The 18,776-nt window shown below is 40.1% G+C and overlaps 1 protein-coding gene across 3 annotated transcripts in view; it reads right to left on the reverse strand.

Moving 5' to 3' along the window:
- The window catches only part of LOC117528275 (septin-9-like), a 274,932-nt gene that overhangs the window by 177,261 nt on the left and 78,895 nt on the right, over nt 1-18,776 (reverse strand). The window contains exon 1 of one of the 3 annotated variants that reach the window (XM_034190885.1): nt 14,200-14,521. The exons of the other annotated variants lie outside the window; for them this stretch is intronic. Within the exon in view, the coding sequence (XP_034046776.1) occupies nt 14,200-14,254 (55 nt within the window). The 5' untranslated portion in view covers nt 14,255-14,521. Of the gene's footprint in view, nt 1-14,199; nt 14,522-18,776 lie in introns of those variants that run through there. 3 annotated transcript variants of the gene reach the window in all.

Here is an 18,776-nt window from a genome sequence, read left to right on the forward strand (position 1 = left end):
GAACTGCTCTATTTGTCCAAAAACGGACAGATGCCCACCGAGTAGAAATCCAATCAAAACAGGCAAGAGCAGTAATGAATATTATAGAAGAACTTGAATTAATTGACATCTGGAGGCATTTTAACCCCACAGTAAAAAGCTTTACATTTAACTCATTACCTCACTCCTCAATGTCATGCATAGATTACATATTTTTGTCAAAACATCTCACACATCTGGTTGAGGAGTCAGATATAGGCATTATCTCACTCTCTGATCATGCTCCAGTCAGTATAAAAATGCAACCACCCCAGCACCTCAAACATACAATATCGTGGAGAATGAACCGTTTACTTCTTCTCAATGATGCGTTTATTAAACACCTGGAAGATCAAACAGACACTTGTTTAAGTTTTAATGATAACGCTGATGCTGACCCTAGGATTGTCTGGGATGCCTATAAAGCTTATATGCGGGGCATAATAATATCATATTCAAGTAATAAAAGGAGGGAACAAATAAGGGAACAGACTGATCTTGAAAATAAAATTAAAAGACTAGAGGAAGAATATTCTGTATCTAAACTGGATGATATACTGGTAGAAATTACGACATATAGAGCATTGCTTAGTGATATGATCACAAAGGAGGCAGAAAAAGACATTCTATATGCAAAACAAAGATTTTTTGTATTTGGAAAGAAACCAAATAAATTATTGGCTAGATTGACTAGAGGCTCCCCTGGCAGTGTATTTATCACCACAATACGTGATGATAATGGCGTTAAGCAAAGGGGAAATGAGACTATCAATGACTGCTTTAAACAATTTTATGAAAAACAATATAGGTCAGAGGTCAATCTGGAGCAACTGAACAAAAGCAAATTTTTTGATAATTTGAATATACACAAACTATCAACAGAACAAGCTAAATCACTAGAAGATCCCATATAATTATTGGAAATTGAAAGAGCAATAGCATCACTTAAACCGACCAAAAGTCCTGGAGCCGATGGATACCCTGCAGAATTCTTTAAAGTTCTGAAAGGGAAACTGTCTAAACTATTGCAAAGAGTCTTTAATAAATCTTTTGAAAATAATAAATTACCACAAACAATGTACAATGCGAACATAACTGTTATACCAAAAAGAGACAAAGACCCGGAACTGTGCTCCTCGTACCGTCCAGTCAGTTTGCTTGGGGTGGACATGAAGATCCTTTCAAAGATACTGGGTGACAGATTAGAAAAGGTTGTTCCAAATATAATAAATAAGGACCAAACTGGCATTATGAAAAAACGCCTATCATCAAATAATACAAGACGTCTATTTGATATCATTCACTATCTTAATCATTGTCAAATACCTGGTGCAATTGCTTTGATGGATACTGAAAAAGCCTTCGATCGCATTGAGTTGGAGTATATGTTCGAAGTGCTCAAAAAATTTGGATTCCCAACAAAATTTATAAGCTGGATAAAACTACTTTATAAGGAACCAAAGGCCTCTGTCTTGACAAATGGTCTTTTGTCTTCACTATTTAGACTTGGAAGAGAAACAGTGCTATAGAGCCACTAGCCATAGCCATCAGACAGGACCAAAATATAACCGGAACAACTATTGGTACAAGACAGTATAAAATTTTGTTATATGTGGATGATGTCCTTTTAACTCTAACAGAACCTGAGAAATCTCTTCCAGCCCTTATTACCTGTGTAAAACAATTCGGACAGATTTCTGAATACAAGGTTAACTTTGAGAAATCAGAAATAATGCCTATAGTTAATGGCGACAGGCTTGACCCAACCTCTATTAAACCATTTCATTGTGCCCCTACCGGTTTTAAATACCTGGGAATTCGCATTACACCTAAGCCTAGCCAAATCTACTCAGAAAATATTAATACTTTAATTCTTCACATAAATGAAAAATTAGTCACCTGGAAAAAGCTTCCTATCTCATTCCTTGGTAGGGTTAACCTTGTCAAGATGGTAATACTCCCAAAAATAATGTATCCTGTTACAATGCTTTTTGTTTTATTAAACGCAAACGATATTAGTGATATAAATAATATCTGATTTTATTTGGACAGGCAGAAAACCTAAGATTAAAATTGATGTATTACAACTCCCATAAGAACAAGGTGGCTGGGGCTTACCAAACATTGAAAACTATGTACTCTCTATACACGCACAAGTCATACGAGGTCTGTCCATAAAGTATCGTACCTTTTTATTTTTTTTAAAACTATATGGATTTGATTCATATGTTTTCACGTCAGACAAGCTTGAACCCTTGTCCATGTCTATTTCGGCTTTCAATGCTTACCAGTCCAGTAAGTATCAATGAAATTGTGGAGAGCTGGACATGTCTAAACTTGTCCTCTGACACGCCGAAACGGAGGTGTTCCTTTGTCTCACTTCCAAAGCGAATCGGTCGTGATGCATGAAGCCTCCGCGCGGCTTTCCATAACAAAATCTCTTGTTAAAAGTGAAATCTGCCGGAAAATGGCTGATGTCCAGCTCTTGTGATAACCAGAGAAAGAGCACACGACGGTCTCGTATCCACAGAGCCATCCGTTTAGAAATGGTCCGGTGGCTTGTGCCGTGTCGTCACAGCTCGGAGCGCGGTGCGCCGAGTGTCCTTAAAGGGGTCCTTAAAGCTGTAGTAACAGACCTTATTCTCTGTGAAGCCCGTAAAATTTTCACCGAAAGCCAGATAAATTTTTCGAATGGTTTCCAGGTGCCAGTCTCTAACAGCTTCTGAAAAAATTCTGATGGAAAAAAACCCCAAATCATTCCGCCATTTCCAGACAATGAAAATCTGACGATGGGGCGGGACCACTCCTTCACCGACAGGCGTGGAAAAACTCACGCATGCGCACGAGGGTTCAAGCTTGTCTGACGTGAAAACATATGAATCAAATCCATATAGTTAAAAAAAAATAAAAAGGTACGATACTTTATGGACAGACCTCATATCCATGTGGACCTGTGGAGATTTAGGGATGCCATGGCTTGAGATTGAAAAACGCTTTGTGAACCTGCCTGTCCAATAAATCTTTTAGATAAACCAAACAAGGAATTGCCAATCATAATTAGGGATCATTATTTAATTAACAATGCTCTCAGATCATGGAACATTTTGAAAAAAATGTATGGAAAAAATTTGAAACTATCCACTTTGATGACACTGGTGGATAACCCAGACCTGAAGGCAGGGGGTGATGGTCCCTGTCTCAAGGCATGGCAAGAAGCTGGCATTAGGAGGATGCACAATCTATGGGACAATGGAAATTTTAAATCATTTGAGGGCTTGCAAAACAAATATAATATTCCTTCTCGAGACTTCTATAAGTATCTTCAACTCAGATATTTTGTTAAATCAAAATGGAAGTCTCTGGAGCTGGCACCAGACTCTCATTTGCTCGAGCAAACTATCTTAGACTGTCAAAAACATAGTCATTTTATTTCAAAATTCTATTCTGAGCTCCAAATTTTAAAAAAGAATCGGCTTAAATATCTACACCTCTCATGGAACTTAGTGCTTAAAACAACAATTGAGGATGATGCTTGGGAAGAAATTTTAATACTGTCTTCAAAAATATCAGTATGTAATCGGTACAAGGAGATGCAATATAATATATTGCATAATGTTTATATTTCTCCTTATATCTACAGCAAGTTCACCCCTGGAACATCCCCAAATTGTCCTAAATGTAAATTGACTATAGGAACTAAATTTCATTGTTTATGGGAGTGTAATATAATAGTCATTCTGGAAGGCAGTGTGCACACAGATCAGCACTGTAGTGGGGCAGAAATTGTCTCCCAGCCCTCTGCTATGTCTTCTGGGACTGATACCTGTAGGCCTTAAAGCTCACAAAGACATCTTACAATTCCTCCTGATGCTGGCTAGAAAGACCGTAATGTCCAAATGGGTTGGTGGTGATGCCCCTTCCATTCAAATGTGGAAAAATTTAATTTCTGAGATAGTGACTTTGGAACATTTAAGATATCGTCTTAATGGTAAAGCCAACCTGTTTAAAAAATGGGAGCATGCTCTGGACTGTCTGCAAATCAAAAGATTAGTGATTTGAAATTGCCAACAAATTTGTACTTTATCTTATTTTTATTTATTTTGCGGTAATTGCTGTAAACATCCTCAGACTACTTGCTACCAGTCAGTTGCTTGTATACATGTACTGTGCTGTTCTGTTTTTTGTTTTGTTTGTATTCATTTGTGTGTTTGTAATAAGGAAAAATGTTTAATAAAAATAATATTAAAAAAAACAAGCAAAAAAGTAGCAAAGAACACTAGAGCACAGGGTAGAACCTAATACAATCTGGCAAGTAGGTGTCATTGAAATAGTGGTTATAAAATACATGGATGCAGAAGTCAACAACCCAGAAGTCAAACTAATACGGAATAAAAGCACCGCTGATAAATATACCGAAACAACACGGATAGAAAATGACCAGACTCAGAGTGGCTTATAACATTAGGCAAAAACAGAAACAAACAAAACTAGAGCCAAAAAAAAAGTGACGCATGACAGGGGTCTGGCACAAAACGTGGGCCAAATCAACATGCAGTTCCATATCAGTTTCACTGTGGTGATTCCAAGTAAACAAAAGAAATTTTTTCAGTATCCTTCTATTTTAGTTTAGTTGGTTTCTCAGTCTTCTGAGGAATTGCTTGGATGGTTAATGATTTTCATGGAAATTGTTAAAGTACAACATCTGAAAGTTGGCTTGTTCCATTTTTATTTAGGGCCAACTAATAAATAACTTTAGATGTCAGTTTCACCAATTACATCATACAAACACACACTCATCTTCTTTTGGCTGCTCCCATTTTGCACAGGTCCACCACAGCAGATCCGGTATGGATCTGCTTGTTATTTTAGCACAAGTTTTACGCCAGATGCCATTCCCAACATAGCTCCAAATGTACATGGAGAACTGGCACAGATGGCCTTCAGCCTCAGACTTTTACATTTTGAGGCAACATAACCGCTTATGTCACTGTACAGCCACACAAGATTTGCAAGTTCTCAGCTGTATTAGAGGTTTGAACCCAATAAAAGCTGATGGACATGCAGTGGGAATCTTCATGTCTGAGTACCTCCAACTATGGAAATGTGCAAAAACATGGCCTGGATGTCTGCAGAAGTTACAGAGTGTAGGTTGGAGTGTAGGTTGCCTGAACTGGCCTGCAAAACAACAGAATAAAAGGCTACACACCCCGATAAAAATGTATCAGTACATCTGTAATGGCATTTTTTGACTATGTATGATTTCATCATATGATTTCTCTGTGACTTCATTAGTCAGTCATACCAATAATGAAATATTTTGTTGATGTATAATCAAATATATGCTTTAGATCATCCATCTAGGAAATATACAGAAAAGTTGTTTTTCAGACCATGTTTTCCTTGACTTAAACCTTTGACCAACCTACTCCAAAATTTAGTCACCTCTACATGTCTATCCAAGTACAGTAATAGTCCCACCATGTTTGAGCCATCCAGTTATCTTGGTTGTTGAAATACACAAAAGTGTTTTTCAGACCATGTTTACCTTGAACTTCACTTTTAACCAGCTTATCCAAAATCTAATAACCTCTAGAAAGCTATCCAAGTAATATTCCCAGCTAGCCTAGCAATGCCTTGGGATTCCCCAGGTAGAGTTAGAGGATTTGGGAGAGGATAGGAAATTGTGACATGAGCTGCTTGATCTACCGCCACCATGGCAGAGAAGCAGATAAACGGCAAAAAGTTAATGAATGAATGAATGATATTCCTACCAAGTTTGACCCATCTAGGGTTCTTGGCTGTTGAGATATACAAATAAAAAATGTTTTTGGACAATGTTTTCCTTTGACCTTAACGTTTGACCAACTTACTCCAAAATCTCGTTACCTCTAGATATCTATCCAAGTAACAGTCTCATCAGTGTTGTTCCTTCTAGGCTGTTTGGTTGTTGAGATATACTCACCAGCCACTTTATTAGGTACACCTGTTCAATTGCTTGTTAACACAAATAGCTAACTGGCAATCACATGGCAGCAACTCAGTGCTTTTAGGCATCTAGATGCGGTGAAGATGACTGGCTGAAGTTCAAATAGAACATCGGAATGGGGAAGAAAGGGGATTTAAGTGACCTTGGACATGACACACTTGTTGGTGCCAGACGGGCTGGTCGGAGTATTTCAGAGACTGCTGAACTACTGGAATTTTAGCAAGGTGTCCCTTACCAAAAATAGTACTGATAAGTATATAAAAAGTAAACTAGAAGTATACTTGAAACATACTTGCATATAGTACTTTTTGGTAAGGGGTACCTAATAAAGTGGCCAGTGAGTGTACAAAAAAGCCATTTTCGGTCCATATTTCCTTGACCTTTGATGAAACTACTCCAAAATCTAATCACTTCTAATCATATCTGTCCCAATAACATGCCCACCAAATTTGAAGGAAATCTCTCCAGCTGTCTCTCCAGCACATACACACACACCAGTGAAACAATACCCTTGTCCCTACTTTGTCGACACACATGGCTAAAGATATTATCAGGCCATGTCAGTGGGTATGTAGTGCGTGAGCCTGCAGGATGAAAATCAGCAGCAGAACCATATTCCAGATGAATCAGACCTTTGAAACTGTGTTTGCGTTTGTGTTGCACAAACTGAGCTGTGCATGTCTGTCGTGTGTTGACACAGAGGAAGCATCACAATGGCAGTGGTTACTGATGCTGTGCCAGCTGTGATTTTGTTTTCTCTTTGCTGAACTGTAGAAAAAGGCAAATACAATCAGCCTTGCCTCTGTTGGAATCCATCCAGCACTGTGCATCTGTTAATTTTACACAGTACCACAATGTATCATGGAATCTGTGCCTGCACATGCGTATGCACATATACTATATACGAGTAATATGTCTCTCCCTACTGTCATCCAGTGTCAAACAATCAAATTATCCAATAATGGGGCATTTATACGTAACAAACTGTGGAAATACAAATGGTTAAATTGAATGAATGAATTATAATTATCATTATAATCAGTGCAGCCTGACTGTAAAGCAGGTAGGGGTGCCGAAAAGGGGAGAATAAAGAGAAGGATTCTAGGGGCCCATGATTGACAGGGGCCCAGAGAGGCCCCTTATACAATACTGACAAATACTGACAAAATAATATGACACTCAGTTATAAACTTACAATCACACATATATTTTATTTACAATGTAGTGGTAACACTAAGTATTTTGTTTTGTAAAATGGTTCAGTCCACGTGCTGCTCAGTCAGTCGGCTGCAAAAACTTTTCACACAGCGAGTGCGGGAGCAGATGGCAAGACAGCTCAGAGAGCAAAAAAGAAAAAGAAAAAAAAAGCTTAGACAGGAGGAGAAAGAAGTGAAGGGTCACCAGAATATCACCCAGTTTTTTCATAGGTGTGGTGGGTCTCTGATAGAAAGTTCTGGAATGTTAACCTGTTGTCTGTTCCTAACTTTGTCCATAACTAGCTCACTTTTCTCGCCATAATCAGTGCAGGCAAACATTTAGCAAACTCGCTTAAAAAAAAAGAAAAAAAAAAGACTCATGTTCCACACAGCTCCCCCCCACCCACCTCCCACCCCACCTGAACAAGCCCAGGGATCCGTGAGGTCAGCAGCTGTGTGCTGAATTAATCAATTATTCTAAAATTCTAAAATAAAAAATGCCTATAGTCTGAATTTATTTCAGAATTATTTTAATGGTTTAAAAAGTATCAGGTATCATTGAAATATAGTGTTTGGTCAGTAGTTTGGGGCTCTCGTCCTCCTGCTTTGCAGTATAGGAACAGAGAACATTACTGCATGCAGACTGGATGACTGCTCTCAATCCAATCAGAGAAATGTTTACATTTTCTGGAAATCAGAAGATTAAATAGTAACAACCAGCCTCATATATGTATTTTCATCAGTCTAGTATTTTCAGTGCTTCCCAATCAAGTAGCTGTCAAATTACATTTGTCTTTTTACAAATATAGGAATGATAGCTAAAAATAGCATTAAAATGCATAGGTTTATGTAAAACAGTATCAAAATGTTCCACTGACCTAGCGGCTGGCTAGGCTCTACAGTTTCTCTTCATGTGGCCCAAAATTCTCTGGTGTTGCCCCTGAAAGCAGCTGAAGGTCCATCCTTATATATGTACTGTATATGGTCATGATCATTGGAATAGACAAAAACTGTGCTTTAACCTTGGATTAACACTAAACAATACACTGTCCACTTTCAGGCAGAACCAAGTGCCAAATAAGGAAAACCTTGCAGCCAAGCGTGATGTTTTTCATCTAACGCTCAGCAAGAAGTGAACAGCCAAAATAGTTGAGTGAGAAATGAGAATAAAGGAGCAATGTGACACATCCTGTGAGTCTCTACAAGGGTTCTGCGACAGTGATGTTGTTTCACAATCGGAAGGCTGTGGGTTGTGTTTTTGTGGTGTTACAATAAACATTACCCAAAACAACGGTAAAGTGTTTCCTGTAGTAGTGACAAAGCACTTTTTTTATGTGAGAAAATTAATAATGCTGAAGTATTACCATTTTAACATGACTCAAAGTGAAACTTTATCTTGGAACTGGTGAGAATTGTATAAAATCAGGAAAGGTGTGAATTTTGACACAGTGCAAGTTGAATTAACTATGACAGCCTGATTCATTAAAGGTTTGAGTGTGTAAAACCGTACAGAAAATCCATACCGCCCACAAATAAATGTGCAACCTGATCTGCTGACGTTGCACACTGTCTTTCAAATATGTAAAATTGCACATATTCACTGTTTAATACATTTGTCTTCATGACAGTTTGAGGGTTGTCTACTTACATGTCAATAATACTGGGCAGAGAACATGCAAATAGCTTAATCCATCTTAATGTGATTTATCAAGCCCAATAGAAATTTTAGATAATAATAACTAGGTTTGTAGTTTGGACATATGAAAGCACTGTTGTGGGATTGCAGATGCACAAATCTCTCTCACTCACTCACTCACTCACTCACTCACTCACTCACTCACTCACTCACTCACTCACTCACTCACTCACTCACTCACTCACTCACTCACTCACTCACTCACTCATCTTCAACCACTTACTCCAATTAAGGGTCACGAGGGGTGGAGCCTATCCCAGCAGTCACAGGGCGTGAGACGAGGTACACCCTGGACAGGACGGCAGCCTGTAGCAGGGCCACATGTAGACAAACCAACACATTCACACCTTCACACACACCAATCAACAATTTAAAGTTTCCCGTCCACCTAACCTGCATGTCTTTTGGATGTGGGAGGAAGCCGGAGCACCCGGAGAGAACCACACAAAAATGGGTAGAACATGCAAACTCCACATAGAAAGACCACAGGTGGGAATCAAACCCATGACCTTCTTGCTGTGAGGCAACAGTACTAACCACTAAGCCACCATGCTGCCGTGCACAAATCTGATTCAAAGTAATTTTGCCTGAGTTGTTTATTGTGTGCATAAATTGTGTGCCAGAGCATGCAAGCAGACAGGAGACACCAAAGCTCCCTGAGGTGAGGCAGTGAAGCAGTAAGGTGAAGTTTTGCATTTTTCTCCTTGAGTGTTTACTTTTATTTGGTTAAGAATTTTAATTGAAAGTGTGCACTTGATATTTTATTTGGGGGGAGGGGTATTGAGGGTCTCATCAAAACCCCCTTCAAGGCCCCTGATATGAGTAGGAATTCTGAATAAATTATAATCTACACTAACCTAGAAGAACACAGTTTCCAAGTATTCTCTGTGATGAATGAGACATCAATCAAAAGTATTAGTTAAATATTATTAAAGATGTTCACCCTCACGCTACCTCTCTCTCTCATGAGATCACCACGTCTTAAATTCTGTCAAAATGCACATCTCAACTGCACTTCATTGGCCTAAGAGCATCCCTTGAATGATGGATGGATGGATGAATGCTACCCATTCTCATTGACCCCTTTTCCACTCCATGTTGGGTTACAAAAAAAGAAGCTACATAGATTAATTAAACCCAGCAAAGCCCTGGAAATGACCCTCCATGCTTTCCTGCAGCACCAAAATTACTGCTGCCATTAGCAGGAAACCTGTCTTAGCTAGTGCGCATCTAGCAGGCTGATAATCCTGATAACGATGGAGCCTCGTTTGGATGTTATCACCAGCCTGTGTCGGGGAGACTTCCTCCCCCCAAACACAGAAGCTCAGTGAGGCTCTACTATGGCGTTTTATGTTCCAATGGATGTGAACACCCACAGTTAAAAATGGTCTGAAAAGCCTTCAAAAAATTAGAAATAATGTGAATTAAATCCGCCTGCCTCATCTGTAATCTTCAGTATGTTCTGTTCGGCTGTTCTGATCTGGGTGAACATATTTTTTACTCATATTTTACCTTTGATTGGCAGAACCTGAGTGACTGTGACAGTGTGCTGAATGCTGTGTACTCAGGGTCGGTCTGTAAAGAGAGGCCTGGCTGTTCTCAGATCCATCCCTCTTCTGCCTACCCCGACATTTTAAACCACCACAGAAATCTGCCCCTGTGGAATTTCCTCTTGCTGAACCAGTGAATACCCATTGCAGAAAGGGAAAGAGATACTAGTTACAGTTTGCCTCTGTTATTGCATAACTGTCCCCATCCACTGGCCTGAGGATTATAAAAACATACGAAATCTCCTGAAAACTACAGGGAAGAAATAATGGTGCAGTTATAAGACTGACTAAAGCAGCAGAGCTTAACTACTTCACAGAAGAAGTCTAATATCCTCAGATACAATAACATGGAGTGAATAAGTGTCTGTAATCCTCCTGAATGGGATACCAGGCCATCAAAGATTAAAGCAAAAGCTGGTACCCATTTAGAGTTTGGTGAACGGGGATGATGCAGATGAAGCATCTTGTCCAAGGTCTCTCAAACACATGCATGCGTGCGCGTGCACACTGCTAATTCTTGCAACACACACACACACACACACACAGACAGGTAGCCTGAAGCACACGCCTGGAATTTAACCTCCCCCTATATATTCAGAGTCCTAATCCTATCCCCCAGAGTCCTAAGCAAGCTCATGTTGTTGCTCAATCAAAACTCATGTTGATACTGTGTTCTCTGAGATGCCAGAAAACAATCCAAAATGATACCAGCTACAGTCATGCCTGGTAACTGCAAATTGTATTACATTTGGTTCTGACAGAGTACAAACTGTTCCAAAAAGAGGGCATTTTTAACATAACATTGGATATCCCAAATACATTACCTTTCTGAATAGTCCAGTACTTGAAGTGGTTCACTAACTAAGCTAAACAAGCTAGATAGCATACATCTGACTTAGAAGTGAACCTGTTGAGCTCATTTGTGAGCAAATATATCCTCTATATTCTTCTATATTTCCTCTAAACAGTTGTACGCAAAAGTTTGGGCACCCCTGATAATTTTCATGATTTTCCTTTATAAATCATTGGTTGTCTGGATCAGAATTTTCAGTTAAATATATCATATAGCAGACAGACACACTGATATATGAGAAGTGAAACGAAGTTTCTAGTATGTACACAAAGTGTGCAATAATTATTTAAACAAAATTAGGCAGGTGCATAAATTTGGTCACCCTTGTCATTTTATTGATTTGAATACATTTAGCACTATTTATTGGAACACAAAATTGGTTTGGTAAGCTCACTGACCCTTGACCTCCTTACACAGGTGAATTCAATCATTTGCAAATGTTTCCCCTCTTTGCATCTCTTCTAGTGAGTGGCAACATGGGAGCCACTAAACAACTCTCAAATGACCTGAAAACATTCATTGTTCAACATCATGGTTTAGAGGAAGGATACAAAAAGCTATCTCAGAGATTTCAGCTGTCAGTTTCCACTGTGAGGAACATAGTGAGGAAATGGAAGACCGCAGGCACAGTATTAGTTAAGGCCAGAAGTGACAGGCCAAGAAAAATATCAGATAACCTGAAGCAAAGGATGGTGAGAACAGTCATAGTCAACCCACAGACCTGCTCCAAAGACCTACAACATGAACTTCCAGCAGATAGTGTCTCTGTGCATCGTTCAACTATACAGCGCACTTTGCACAAAGAGATGCTGTATGATGCTGTATTGCAGAGGAAGCCTTTTCTGCGTACACACCACAAACAGAGTCACTTGAGGTATGCTAAAGCACTTTTAGACAAGCCAGCTTCATTTTGGAATAAGGTGCTGTGGACTGATGAAACTAAAATTGAGTTATTTGGACATAACAAGGGGCTGTATGCATGGCTGAAAAAGAACACAGCATTCCAAGAAAAACGCTTGCTACCTACAGTAAAATTTGGAGGTGGTTCCATCATGCTGTGGGGCTGTGTGGCCAGTGCAGGTACTGAGAATCTTGTTAAAGTTGAGGGTCACATGGATTCCAGTCAATATCAGCAGATTCTTGAGAACAATGTTCATGAATCAGTGACAAAATTTAAGTTGCACCAGGGCTGAATCTTTCAACAAGACAACAACCCACTGCTCAAAATCTACTCAGGCATTCATGCAGAGGAACAAGTACAATGTTCTGGAATGACCATCTCAGTCACCAAACCTGAATATTATTGAAAATCTGTGGTGTGATTTTAAGCGGGCTGTCCATGCTCAGAAACCAACAAACCTGAGATGTTTTGTAAAGAAGAATGCCTATAAACTTCATTTCACTTCTCAGATATCACTGTGTTTGTCTGCTATATTATATATTTAACTGAAATTCCAGATCGAAACAACCAATGATTTATAAAGGAAAATCATGGAAATCATCAGGGGTGCCCAAACTTTACAGACAACTGTATTTGTATATGACAATTTATGTATGACAACACAAAAGCCAAGAAGAGTAACACAAAAAGTGACTATGTCAAATGTTATCTACTTGGATTATGGCCGGGATTCATGTCTTCTTCTCAGTATCCTGTTTTTTGTTGCATCACTGTAGGAAGTACTGCCCCCGCCGTTCAAGCGGGTAAGTATGCCCTGGGGATGCATTACGTTAATTCTGGAGGACCCAAACAAAGAACACTTGGGATTAATGCAGTACAGGAATGATGCCGTGGGTTCAGACATTATTTAACAGCAAGCACAAAAGAGCCTTTAGTAGAATACTTGTGATTACATTCTAGCCCCGATTCTTATCTCACGGATGGCTCCAAAAGGACTCTATATCTCTGCTGTATCAACGAGCCACACAGGACCACAGGTCTACACATTACGTTAATGCGGGTATTACTACACACCACTGATAATCACAACAGCAGTCCCTTAGGTTGGTGTCACACATGGATGAGAGTTGCCTAAAAGCATGACTTAACACACAATCTTCTGCCTGTAAGTCCCGTCTTTCCTGAATGTCACTTATCTTTCTGCTCTGTTGCACCCTGTAAGCTGGAAATTTAAAGACCTAAAGGCAGGCAGTAGACAGGGACGGGGAGGCAGGTTCACAGTACATACCACAATCAAACTAGTGTTGATAGAAGAGGCACTCTGGACAAGTGCGGATGTGTTTCTAATGCCTATGTGCTTGTGAGAGACAGCTAGGAGACAGACGGACAGACAGACAGACAGACTGGCAGGATGGTCGAAAGCTGTTGGCCTGTCATGGCCTCCACCCCCCACCTAATACTCTCCCTGGATCTGCTCCAGTCAGGCCACGGGAGAGGAGTCGAGGATGGATGAGCTGCTGAGAGAGGAAAAGATGAAGTAGGAGGAGACAGAATGGGAGGAGAAGGATGACAGGGGGATTCTGTTGTGCCAGGGGGCAATTGATGAAAAGGAAGAAGAGACCACAGCTGGGTACAGTTTGCCAGGTGTTCCCCCTACAGCAGCATGGAAGCATCATTATAGAGATGGAGATCAGCTTATGTGGAACTTTAAAATGCGCAGTTTCCAGATCATATAAGCTCACAAACCTTAAATAACATCCAAAGCAACCATGCAGACACTCGATAAAAGATTTAGACATGCAAAATCCACCATTTCTCTTTAAAGAACACCACAGCTCACCGCAGACGTCAACGAAACCTCCACGCGTAGCATTTTTCCAACTCCACTGGGTTCCAATCAAACATGTGGAAACTATCTATTGTGTCCTCATGGCAGGGTTAAGGAGCGCCTCACGGCGGAGTTAGCACAAGAAGAAGACAGCGAGAGAAAGAAACCAACCTTCAAAGTCTGATATGATCCCTTCCAAGTGAGCGTTGACAGTGGAATCAGACATTTTGGGAGCGCCACAGTTTATGTGAGTGTGTATTTAATGCAAGAGAGAGGGAGCAGGGTTCCCTTTCCCCAGCAAGGAAAAGTCTTCCTTACAGGCGCAGTCACGCTTTTAAACAAATCCCAAATTAGGAGTCCGTGCAAAACAGAGGAGGGGAGTGAGAGAAAGGGAAAAAAAAGAATAACAGCTCAGTGATCCAAAACCACGGCTCTCCAACTCTCTATCTCTCTTTCTTAAAGCAGCAACTTATTTTTCTCTTTGCCTACTTCTCAACTTCCACAGTTTGGAATGAGAGTGCAATGTCAGTCCCCCACCCTCTCTGGCTCTCTTTCCTGCCCCCTTCTCCTGCCCCCATATCTTCTCCACCCCTTCCACAGCCGTCCTCCCAGATTGCAGGATCTTTTCTGTGAAAGCTCCAGTTTTTGGTGAAATCACAGGCGAACATTCGATAGAGCCAATCACATGATTCAATCGCTCACAGCAACTATCGAAGGAGACAGAATGTTTATGGAGAATAATTGCACAGTGATCCTGAACAGTTATAACAGAATGTGTTCATTAAATGTTATAAAATAACCCAGTAGGACTGTTTTAACCGCTGAAATTCAACCTACTGCCCACGTGTCATGAATGCTTGCAGGAATAGCCCCGTGATTGGCCTTCTCAATCATTACTACATATGCAGTGACGTAATAATTCTGCAACAGTTTCAGCTGCAATGTAGACTTTCTCATTCCTCCTCAAGGACTTGATCATTCAATGACCTCATCCAACGAGAAGAAAGCCAGCAATGCCTGTACCTCTGAGCCAGGCCATCTGTCACCTCTACTATCCATTCTGTTTCACTTCTTCTACTGCTGCTCTTGTTTCACTCTTCTGGCTTGACAATTGTTGTTGTCATCTTCTCCTACATGAGTCAGTGACCACTCAGTGTCAAGCTCCCTCCTGGGGTGAGTATTCTATTTCCAACCTTTGGGAAACGCTGTGTTTCCAACTTTGTGCATCAATGCCATCAAAGACGGCACCAACGATATCCGCCGTCTCCTTAGCTTCTCTGAATTTCCCAGAGAGAGAGAGAGAGACGTTAACATAGACGGACACCCACAAACAAGTGTCAAGCTCCACCCAATGGTTTTTCAAGGTCACTCAGAAGTACCTATCCCAGAGTTGAGACTTTCAGACGTGGTCTCGAGGCTGAAAACATGCACAGATCTTTTAAAATGCCCCACAAGCTCCTGGGGTGGAAACTGACCAAAAAAATGTCCTTTAGGTATTTGACAAATCAATTCATTCCAGTTATTTCTTGGTGATACTGTGATACCATAATATATGGCTCTGTGGACTTGACATTTAATCAATTCTGTCCAAAATTGAATCTCTTTATACTTGACTAACACACAGTTCTTCCACCATGTTTAATCCATATTGACTCCAAAGTGTTTGATTTAAGTTGTGTTCTCACTTTCTCAGATGTGCATCCTATCCTGGAAGGAAACTGTTTGAAACCTTGTTCATACCTTGGAAAACATTTGAGCATCCAGGAGAGTGTCCATGATAAACCCGAATGTTTGTCCCCACCACCCCTGCCTTGTTCTTGTTTTAACAGTTGTGGAATTTTCAAGATGTTTGAAGATTCCTTTTTTCCAATCACAACATTTTACATACGTTGGTAAGCCCTTGCATTTCCTTGGAGCAGGCCATGTTGTTGTGCATGCCATAACATCATCTGGAGGGATTTTTTTGGAAGCATCAAGGTTGTGCTGAGGTTATATTAAGGGCATACTATGCTTATTTTTGCACATCAAATGGTAGAAGTCCACCATGTTCCACCATCAGAAGGTGTGCTTTGTCAAATTTGTGAGCAACCATTATTTTCACACACCAATTTGTCCTGGTTATACACTGTGACCTTCCAAGAAAGTGTCAATGGTGCTTTAAACAGTTATGACATTGAGCTTGACCTTTCAATGTCACCCATGGTCAAAAGTCATGTGACCACTAGAAAGGTGATATATGTCTTCATAATTTTGTTTCATAGTAACTACAGGACTTAGTGTACACAATCAAGTCTGTCAAATAACCATTTCAAATGAGTTTCACCTTTTAAGGTCACTTAAGGTTAAAGATCATGTGACCAATAGAATATGACGTCATATTAGGCTTTTATTATTATGTTGTAATGGGTGCATTTTTAACCATTTCTTTGAAATAGCCATTCTAAATATCCCCCATTTATAAGCATTGGGCCAAAGTCACACCAGTTTTTAACAGTCCCCCCCCCCCCCCCCCCCACACACACACACACAGACACACAGTGCCCCCAATACAATCACATTGTCCTTGGCTGACCTTAAATAATGCCACAAAATTTGATCCAAATTGGAAATTTGACATTTATCTTTGTTATTTGATAAATCAATGAATCACCACATTATTTCAGTTTTAAATTTGAATATCTTTGATTCAGGACCATTTCTGGGACAAAATAAGAGATGTGAAGGTGTCACTTTGATATTTTACAGCCTAACAGTGAATAATTTAATTGATGGGTTAAATAGAGATCAATAAATTAATTAATAATGAACACTCCAATATCTCTATAAGGATAAAGACCAACTTGCAGGAAGACATCCATGACGTCATTTTAAAACCAAGATGTCCACGTTAGGTCTTGAGTTTTTGCTAAAAAAAAAAAAATAAATAATTTTTTTATCTTGGTGGACCATTTTCGTTGTGTACAGAATGCTGATGAGTGGAATGGCTGTGGGAAACGCTGCCGTGAATGAATGAAGTGCTGTGACTCTTTAAAATTTTAAAGTGCTGTTTATTTCTGATCAGGTTGGCTGATCAGGTCTGATCAGGTCATCACAGACCTGAATAATGAAATACTGTGATGATTTAAACTTTTAAAGCGCCAGTCGACCGCGATTTTTTTATTTATTTTCATTTATATAGCGCCAAATCACAACAGAGTTGCCTCAAAGCGCTTCACACAGGTAAGGTCTAACCTTACCAACCCCCAGAGCAACAGTGGTAAGGAAAAACTCCCTCTGAGGAAGAAACCTCAAGCAGACCAGACTCAAAGGGGTGACCCTCTGCTTGGGCCATGCTACAAACATAAATTACAGAACAATTCACGGACAAATACATGAGAAATGCTATTGGCGCACAGGACAGGAGGATCACCAACACGAATACATCTCCCATCTCTGGATGGAGCTGGTGTGATCACGCGATCAGGTGTGAGCTGAATGAAGTGCTGTGTGATCTTTCGGTGTGGGGATCACTGAAATTGATGGTGCTTTACAGAGTTACAGCGCATTAATCGGATGTGATCACCCTGATCGATCAGGTCGTTTGATGATCACACCGACAGCGATGACGCTTTAAAGAGTTACAGGATATTAATCAGGTGTGAGCACCCTGATCAATCGATCAGGTCGTCTGATGATCACACCACAGCACTGTGCTTTAAGAGTTTAAATCATCACAGTGTGATCACAGTGTGTTCTTCCTGTTAAAAGGGAGTTTTCCTTCCCACTGTCGCCAGGTGCTTGCTCATAGGGGGTCGTTTTGACCGTTGGGGTTTTTCTGTAATTATTGTATGGCTTTTGCCTTACAATATAAAGCGCCTTGGGGCGACTGTTTGTTGTGATTTGGCGCTTTATAAATAAAATTGATTTGATTTGATTTGATCAGAGTGCGACACCGGCATGAGAAACGCACCTGGAGCAGAAAAAACACAGAGGGACTTGCTTTAAAATGCTACGTTTCCCGCCATGAATTAAAGTATTTCCAGACATAATTTTCAGAAATCAGGAGCTTTATGTGGATTCATGTCCATCTGTAATGGTGAATTGGACTGAAATAAACAGGTCAGATTTACTCCGTGTATGAATGAAACAGTCGATCTGCATGAGGACTGCAGCTTTTCGCCAATCAGTGGCCTGCATTAATGGACATATTTAGACTTATGAGTAAATTACAAGAAACTTGTGCCAACAGTCCCATAACTTACCTACAACTTATGTCCCAGGATAACTTATGTGTGGGACGTATGAGTCACACGTTGCCATTCATTGAAAATTTTTAGCATGCCCAAAATTTTTTGAGGAGCTCAGCTTATTAGGACGTACATCAGTGTTTCAACGTGCTTCAATGTGCTCTTAACTTAAAAAAAAAAACTTACCCTTAAAAATAAGACATCAAGCTTGATATCAAAAGCCAGTCTGCCTATTATTTCTAGCCTTTTTAATGTAGTTCATGAATACTTAATTCACACACACACAAGTGCAGCTATGCTTTAGATCTGATATTTGGAGTGAAAAATTACAGCAGATAAATACAATGTGAGAAGAGACGGAATGTGGACTAATATGGTCAGGACAGGCTGACACAGGCTGTTGTCTGAAATGCTCAGTCAGTCTGGAGGCAGACATCAATAAATAAGTGAGTTAATGACTTAACAAGCATGTGAATGAGCCTCTGTGTGCAGAAACTGAGGGGGAAGGGTGCACGGGGCCAA

This window comes from Thalassophryne amazonica, chromosome 16, assembly GCF_902500255.1.
Source record: "Thalassophryne amazonica chromosome 16, fThaAma1.1, whole genome shotgun sequence".
In the NCBI taxonomy this organism is placed as follows: Eukaryota; Metazoa; Chordata; class Actinopteri; order Batrachoidiformes; family Batrachoididae; genus Thalassophryne; species Thalassophryne amazonica.